Below are 9,071 nucleotides of genomic sequence, written 5' to 3'. Positions count from 1 at the left end.
TCCATGTCACCAACAAAGATGTTGAACAACCTACTGTCCCTCATTTGAAGAAGTGTCTCTTCAATGTATGGACAATGTATGAACATTTGTTGATATTCTTAACTATAGACACTAAAAAACTAGAGCCAATGTATCTCCTAAGGTAGGTGCCTCAGTCCTCAGTTGTGTGGCTTCATGTTCTAAGTTCCTGAGCCACAAATCAATAGGAAATGTGGGTCTCTGGTTTTTTTGAAAATCAAGGTACTTATTTAAGTAAGTGTCTAAATACAAGTATTAGCCTAGATCTTCAGACAGTAGAAGTCAGCGTATCTCCATAGAAGCTGATGGTTAATATGTTGGTTTGTACAAGTTGAGACTCCCAAGGCTGGAAGCACTGGTCGAGATGTATTTCTCTTTATACCATAAATATAAATGAAGTACAAGTTGAATAAGTAATATTATTGTGATACAACATATTCTTTCATTAAAAATCATTAAAAACATTAAATACCTTTCCTTATTTAGCCTCAAATAAAAATCTCACTGTGAAAATGTTTAATAATCCCAGTGAAGTTTTATTCCAATTAATTCTTGTTAGATATAAAGCCAGGTTGTGCAATACATAGTCCCATTGCAGAACTCACCTGGAGTATTTTCAGAGATGAGGGAATCAGGTTGCCCTGGGAGTGTGGTTTCTTTACTGGGCGTTAATCACACACCTTGTTTGGTCTCTAGTTTGTGGACCAGTTAATGTTTTATGGAAAATTTAGAAAATTAGAAATAGTTCCACATGTGTGTCATTCACATTTTCCTGCCCTTCTCATAAGGGTTACTGTTTGGGTAAGAGGTAACAGTAGTCCCTAAGAATTCATATGGGTCTCCTAGTTTTAGCTTGTGCTGAATGTTTTGTCCAGAAAATAACTAAAGCAGGGATTGAACTGGAAGATAAGCTCCAAATCATCGTCAGAAATCCCAGACCCCAGTCTGTATTTTGGTGCATACTCTCTGTATTTTTTACTTATGGGTGTTACTGTGGTTGTGATGGGTTTGATTTTTGTTACACAAGTTTGTGATATTACCTAGTGCAGAATAAACAGCAAAATGAAAAAGGGCTTTGTTTAAATATTGTCATACATTTCCTTTGTGGATCCGCTGTGCTTAGAACCTTGCTGAGCTGCTGCACTGAAACGTGCTGGGCCTGTGCTCTTAGTGTTATCGTGGTGTGTAAATAAACAATATCATTGTCTTCTTTCTCCACCTCTCAATTACTTTTTCAGGGTCCACTCTGAGATCCCTCAGGACAATTGCCTCAGGTGCTGAGAACTAAAGCTTCTGCCAGAGCTCTTGTCCTGTGAGCAGTCACCATTTACACTTACCTCCCACGAGACTGAAGGCAATGAGGGGGCCCGGGTGACATAAAACCATGTCTTTATTACAGCCAACAGAAAAGAAACCAACTTGGGCAAAAAGCCCACTGAATACGTGTTTCCGTTTCAACTTTCCTACCATGGGCCACTCTCTGGCCATAAGTTCATACCCTTGGCAGTGCCCAGCACCCTTTGGTTTTCTTGCATAATGATGTTTTCTGGTTTGGATGATATCTGCCTTTCTGTCTGTCTCTTTCAACCTTGTCTGGCTTCAGAGTCAGAAATCTTATCTTGCAGTATCTTACACTGCATAAATATTGCCTGATGTCTTTGAATGCTGTTTGTTGTTGTTGCACAACTCCCATGGACACAGTTGGACAATTCTGTTTTGCTTTGATTCATTCTGTTGTCGTTCTCGTAACTAAATGGGAGTCTCTAAGGCTTTAGGAACTTATCAGGGTTCTGGGTTTGGTAAACCTGTGACATAGCCTTGGCAACAAATGATGGAGAGGATATTCTGCAAGGCATTTATGAAAGGGATTTCATCACATAAGCCAGAATTCTTCAACTGCATATAAAGACATTACCAAAATCATCTGTGGACACATTTTGCTCAGGCAAAATGCCGAAGTCCACATTCAGTATCTATGTTGTTGTCCCTCAAGTAAGTTCCATGCTTCCAGTGGGATAAAGTTAGCTCTGTGCAAAAATTCTTGTGGCCTAGTCTTAATATCATTGCAGAGCAACTCTGTCACTGGGGATAGCCCAAGGGATGCCAACCTGTCACATGGAAGAGCTTGCCACCACAAGCTATGCAGCTACAGTACAAACTGATGACAGCCAGGAGATATAAGCATAAAATATAAGCTTAAAATATAATCAAATCGATGACTGGTGGTATATGAGTTACAGGAGTTGGAATATTAATAAATTTTAATTTCCTTTTGTGCTCTGAAGCACATTTCTTGTATTTCAAGACCTTATTTTTTTCAATGTATTTTATATCAGGCTAAAGCTTGAATGCCATTATGTGTTTAATATGTAATTACTGCTAATAATAAATATAGTTTAAGAAGTTGACTGTACTCACCAGAGGTTTAACCTGGAGAATTGTCCCTAGAGTTAAGGGGAAGCTTAGTTTTAAACCCATTTAGTGCTTGAGAAACAATGCCAGGTGGCTGCTTTAGAGTAGGCATCAGTTCTCTGCAAATACAATTGCATGCCCCAACGCCGCCCAGTTAATGTATATGCCACCTGAAAGTGCTGTTACTAAATCACACACTCAGTAGCTATTACTATGACCTAAGTTTGAACCAGAAACCTAGAAATGAAACATTCTTGGGTTTCCCTTTGAATTCTCTCCTTCTTTTATGAATCTCTTTCATTCTTTGTCGGAGTGTTGTGGTCGAATAGCTATATAAGACCCATCTGTCAGCAGAAGCAAAATGATACAGTTTTCTTTAATACAGGATTTTATGCATCAATGTAAAACCTCTGAATTGAATGAATATCTGTATTCTCAATCCACAGTCAGTCAGAAACTTTGAAAGTTAAAAGTCAGCAGAGAAGTTAATGAAAGTATTTGACTTGTCAGTGATCAAAGTTCAGAACTGTAAAGAGCATTTATTAGTTGGTGACTGATACGATGCTTTCCCTTGTGCTTTTTTCCCTGCTTTCCATTAATATCTTAGATCTTTTTTCATACCTGCCTTAGCCTAACAAAAGCAGCTGTTATTCTAAATTTCTGGCTATAGAAGCTGATAAGTGAAGTGATTTTCAAACAAATTTTCTGACCTAGCTGCTCATTAGCAAATGGTTACTCTGAAAAGGTTGTGACAGTAGAATGAAGTCTTAATTTTCCTTTGATGTCAGTCAGTGTAAGTCAAGAATAGTACTACAGAAATTTGTTTTTCTCTCTCTAGGGCATACTGCAAGTAAGCAGAGAATCTGATAGTGATACTGGAATGCTGTCGATATGAGAGGCCCAATATTAGGAAGCAGAAATGAAAATGGAAGAAGATGGATATATAACAGTATACCTTCAGACTTTAATATATATTAAATATATGTACTTTTCAGGTAATAGCCAAATTGCCCAATAGTGTTATTGTATGGAATTTGTGTGAACCTACACCGGCAACAAATGGTGTGAGCTAAGGAAGAAAGTTCTGCTTCCATAAGACTGCTCTTGCCAGCGTGTTGTGTTTTACTTTATCTTGTCTCTGGTTGCTGTAACATTTATGTAAACCTGAGGAGGAAACATGAGCATGTGCCTGATCATTATGGCTAGTTTAGCCAAACAAAGCTAACTCGAATAAATCTTGCATTGCAACTTGCTCATTTGGTGGGATGGTGGAATGCCTATGTGATGCTCCTCTGGGTTCTGTTCCACTCCTTGTACCAAGTGGCGGTCCTTAAAGCTGAACTCTGTTGCGATTAAAGGCACTGACTCCTCTGATTCACCCACATGAGCTCTAAGTTAACCTCTTAGTGGTAAGTAATGCTTTTTTCCACGTAGCCTTTTACAATAGAGGTGGATTTTTTTGCGTGTTTTAGAGGGAAAGGCAAATGGGAAGGGCTAAACTAAATAAAATACATCACAGTTCTCATATTAGTGCCATTTAAGCAGGTCCCTTCATACTTTAGCTTAGTTCTATATAGCATTATATATTTTAAAGACATTTTTTCATTTCTGTGGGCTGCCAGATGTACTGCTGATACCTTCTGATCTTTGATAATTTGACATTGATTTTCCTAGCACACGCCAGGGTTGAAATCTGGTCTGTAACTCATCCAAATGATCTATTCATAACAAAAAGTGCCTTCTGGCAGTTGCACCACAGCTGAATATTGTTAAACTGAATTCATCATTTCATTTGTTTCTGATTGCTCTATAATGTTTACATATCTTACATATTAGTATGATCTTTTATAAAGCACACACTGAGGTTTAATCCTCCCAGACAGAACTTTTTTCCCTTTCTTCTCCCTTTCAAAAGGTGTTGAACTCCTTTTCCCTTCAAATGAGCAGGTATCTTGGAACTGATAATGCGCATCTAGGCTGAAATGGTGGGCTGAGCAAGTAGGAATGTGTGTGTTGGGGAGACATGGAAAGGTGACATTTTCCTGCACAAAAGGATTCTTCCCCATCCACAGATAGAATAACTATGAGGTGGAATTGCTTGTCTGAACGTAAGACTTCTGTAAGTAACTATCATCACAGGGCTATAGTCTCCCTGTGAATACGTTCCACTGAAATATTTATAGATGCTGCTTATGACTCAAAGCGTGAATAGGTTCACATCTCCCATTTTCAAACTCCTGATGCAGTAACTGTTGTGCAGAGATCATTCTAACGTCTAGCAGAGGACATCCTCTCAGTGTTTCAGTTTCACTATATGTAAAAAAAATAGATGTTAGTATGTCTCACAATAGGATCGTGTCACAGGATGAATTTAAGTTAAATAGAAGGCAGAAAATCAGAGGCTCCCTTTGAATTCGGATTTTAACTTTCAAAGAAGGATGACATCTCTTATTTGCTTTAAAATTAAAAATCAATTGCCCATAAATCTAAAGCAGATGTTGTTTTTCTACAAAAAAGATTAAGGATTTTGTTAAGCTTATTAAAGGGAAAAAAAAATAATGACAACACATTGATCCTCCTATATCGTCATAAGAATGTCTGAAGGCAATGGAAAGCTATGAAAAGGACATGGTATTAGTGTAACAAAATTAGCTCTAAGTCTGGCAAGTCGTGCTTGTCTTCTGGGTTCTGCGGCAAACTTGACACTGTTTCTCCAACCTTACGCTTATGTCTAGTCTTGTGTTTTAGTGGGAAGGGGTGGTATGTGTACTCAAACACAATTTGGACTTCTTATTGTGAAAATACTGGTACCAGCTGCTGCATGGCTTGAAAAACTGAAGCATCATCCAAATATTTCAAGGAGGGGAAATAGAAACCATTTGCTATTTCTTATGCATCTATCTATGGAAGAATGTTCATGCTGTCGCTTCTCAGAGCTGGAGTATCTGTTTTGGGGAGTATGTTATTTCCTAATTTTCTCACTTTCCATGTGCATCAAAACCCAGAGTCTGCAAAATGTAACTTAAACTCTATAAGTGGAAGGAGGACGATGCCATATGTCGTATCAATAAAGCCCAGTGTTATAACCAACGTTTTTTATTCCAGTTAAAAGTTTCCACAGCAGGGGAAAAATGATAACCTAGTACCCCACTGACTGTATAGAATCATAGAATCATAGAATAGTTAGGGTTGGAAAGGACCTTAAGATCACCTAGTTCCAGTCCCCTGCCATGAGCAGGGACACCACACACTAACATGCAACTCCCTCGTTTGCTCTGTTTGTGTGTTGGAAGTTTACTGGAATGGGTACAAATGATACTTCACTAGTATGATGATAGGAAACTCTCAGTGTAATTTGAGAAGAGCCAGCTCGGAAATATTCTCTCCTGGTAAATTCCTGTGGGTGTCCAAAATACTAGGCCAGAAGTACTGGCTCCAGGGGGAGGTTTGGTCTTTTAGGCTGTCTAGTTCTATTAGTGTTATCAGATAAATAGAATAATTTGGTAAGTTGTGGTCTAATGATAGAAGAAAGAGGGAGTTTTGTGTGTGTTTGTTTGTTTGTTTGTTTGTTTTAAACTACATTGTTCTTCTTGATGTCTATAACTTCCCCTGATTTCACAAAGCATCTTCATGCTTTTAAGATCCTTAGACTATTTGGTTTCTTCAGACTATACGATGTTGGATTTTAAGCTTTCTTCCTTCAGAAATCACCGCAGACTACTGCAAAGTTTGCTGCATCTAAATATTTTGAGATGATTGAGACTTTAAAAGCCCGGGTTCTTTCTGTCCTAAATGTTCCTTCCCACCTGTAGAGACACGTGTTGTGTCCACAGCGGTGGGATGGGAATGAGGTGGGATATTTGGGTTCTCAACACGCTTCCGTCACTAGTTGGGAGCAGATACTAACTGGGAATTTCTGTGTTCTCAGTAAGGTCAGCGATGTGGAGTTGGTCTAAAAATCAGGTTATTTTAGGCTTTGCTTTCTGTTGCACTTCATTTTGTTATTGAAATAGTAAAAGAAAGCTTGCCCCATGGAGGTGTTGAAAACTCCAAGCTGTAATAATTTGTAGTTTTAAGAGAAAACAAAACAAAACCAAATGTCTTTGCAATGTTTTTGACGTAGCTTCGTCCACTTGGAGTCATAAATGCCTTTATAAATTCAGTGCAGCTATTCTTGCTCTTTAATGGGTTTAGTCAGCCAAGATCTTATGCAGACACACAGGCACATGTGCACGCATGCATCTTTAGTGAGAGTAAGTCAGCGCGTTAGAGCTGATAGAGGAGAACTGAGCAAGACTCTTGTATTTATTAGATGTGTTCCTAAGAGAACTGGGGATTGTTTGACACTGTAGTGATGTATTTTGAGAAACCAGTTTTTGTTGTTTTGTTTTCCTACTTAACTTCATGACAAGAATCAGCTGTAATGTAAGTTTATGGCTTGAGCAGACTATTGTTTGTGCAGCAAACTCCCTACTGCTGTATTTACTAAACATGTGTGATGCACAAATGCCAGTAAACTGCATCTTGGAGCATATTCTCTAGTTGCTAGCAAAAACTGTCTTTAAAGCTTGGCCTGTTTAAATCTAGGGGGAATGTGCACTGAGTTTAATAGGAACAGGCCTGATTTTTAATTATTCCTCCTCAAAGTATTTTGATGTGAAGTCCAGGCCTGATAGAAATCAGTAGCAAACCTTAAGCATCCTTCAACGGATCTAGAATTTTGCTAATGAAGAGCAGGGTTTAAGTATAAAATAACATTGTCCCATTGACTAAGACCTCTCTTTTTTGCTGCTCCAGTATTGCAAACATACAGACTTATTTTGTTAGGGAATTCTGTCATTTCCTTCTCTTGGAGCACTTCCCACCTTCTAGAGAACAACAGTTGTAGATTTAGCCATGCCATTAACATGGACTGGAGGGAAGTGCATTCCTCCCTCATGGGATGGTGTAGAGTTGCATTGCTGTTCTCTTTTCTCAGTGAAATGGCTGTGTATACATAAAATGTATATTCCTCTGTGGTCCTGGAAGAGAAAACATGAACCATGCTTCCAAGAGAAGCAGGTAGTTTCTTCCCCCATGCCAGGGGATGGGTAGCTTGTCTTCTCCAGCACCTGCTGCAAGAATTATGTGTGTTCAACCAGTCCTTGTAACAAGTGCAAGGACCCAGCTTCCACTGCCCTGTTCCCTGTGCTGTGCCATCCCTGCTAGACTAGGTAGCACACCTCCTTAGGCTTGCTTTCTGAACGAGAAAGAACGTCTAGAAAGCCTATCTAGTCTATTGAAAGTGGAACAGCTTTATAAGAGGAAGGAAAGTGCCTTCCACCCTTATAAATTGGTAATTTGCATCTTCTGAAGCAGAGAAAGGAAATGAACCAGTGTCTCCCACATCCTGAGTGGTCTAACCACTAGAATATTGCACAGGAGCAGGATATCACTGTGTATGTGGGTGGTATATTTGATGCAAGTGGTACAGTACAGTCCTGTTCGGCTTCTGAAAGATAGAGCTTAGGTACCTGCCTTGATGAACAGGTTCACCAGTGTGAAGGAAGGAGTGATTTGTCTAAAGCTAAGCCTAAGGAAGGGGCATGTTTACCCAGGCAGATGTTTCCTAGTGGCTAACAGAAGCAAATCTCCTTTTACCCAGCCCAGGTTTGCAGCTTCCACCTTAATGGTGCTAACAGAGCACTGGAGCTTGGGGTTGCACTGGGAGCCTCAGGATTTGATGGTGGATCGTGGGGGCCTCACTGTTCTCTGTCAGCAGGATCCCCTCTCGATTCTTAACTCTGAAAACATGCAGGATGAGTGTTCTGTTAACACCAGCTGCTGAGTACATTGGCTGTATTGTCTCATGACAGTCAAGCAGAGTGTTGTATCCAACTGTTCATTCTAGGTGTTTTTCGGGAGAATCAAGGCAGTTTCTCTCTCCCTGTAAAATCCTGCTCCTGTTCCTGAAACCTCTTACTTCCTGCATGGCCAGACCCAGCTGTTCTGTAAATGGGAGTGAGAGGGGGCAGATGTGCAATCAGTACCTGCATCTGTGACAAATCTAAACGTGGTGTAAGTGGGGACATATTTCTCCATGTTCTCTTTAGAGTAAATCTCTACCTATAGATCTCCACTCATGTCAGTAAGTCCAGTGGAGAAGGAGCAGGAATCATTTTCGGTATTGGACTCTGATAGCTGCCAAACATCAGTTGTGAAGTACCTGCTTTCACAAGGAGTTTGATTCACTGAAGATTTCGCTTCCTTTTCCAGATCAGTGAAACACCCATTTTTGTGCCTGGTGTCTGGGGACCTTATTTCTCTGCAATGGTGCCTGGACTGTGGTTGAATGAGGGAGGTCAAAGCGCTACAGGAAAGCTGGTAAGTGACATACAGAGACATACACATTCCAAGCGGGGGGGTCTGCCATAACTGCTGTCATTCAGGATAGTTTCACTGTCAGTTCAGGCAGAACTCTGCCTGAACCACCTCTGTAAGATTACAGGAAATAACATGCTGCTGAAAGCAATAAACAATTAGTTGATTGTTTTCTCTCTTACAGACTGATAGGGGATTATATATGGGGCAGAGCACTAAGGGCATGTCTTTTTATGATGATGGTGATGATTATTGTTATTACTTTCAGGCAAATAAGCATT

At 39.8% G+C, this 9,071-nt stretch overlaps 1 protein-coding gene across 1 annotated transcript in view; it reads left to right on the top strand.

The window, feature by feature from the left end:
• Positions 1–1,968: 1,968 nt before the first annotated feature.
• FGGY (FGGY carbohydrate kinase domain containing) overlaps positions 1,969–9,071 on the top strand; it is a 52,447-nt gene continuing 45,344 nt past the window's right edge. Inside the window, exons 1-2 of the mRNA XM_010023339.1 lie at positions 1,969–2,010; positions 8,686–8,793. Coding sequence (XP_010021641.1) covers positions 1,969–2,010; positions 8,686–8,793 — 150 coding nt within the window. The remainder of the gene's footprint in view (positions 2,011–8,685; positions 8,794–9,071) is intronic.

This window comes from Nestor notabilis, unplaced genomic scaffold (assembly GCF_000696875.1).
Source record: "Nestor notabilis isolate BGI_N333 unplaced genomic scaffold, ASM69687v1 scaffold15640, whole genome shotgun sequence".
In the NCBI taxonomy this organism is placed as follows: domain Eukaryota; kingdom Metazoa; phylum Chordata; class Aves; order Psittaciformes; family Psittacidae; genus Nestor; species Nestor notabilis.
The sequence above is the reverse complement of the archived record's forward strand: the minus strand, read 5'-3'. Positions and strand labels throughout refer to the sequence as shown.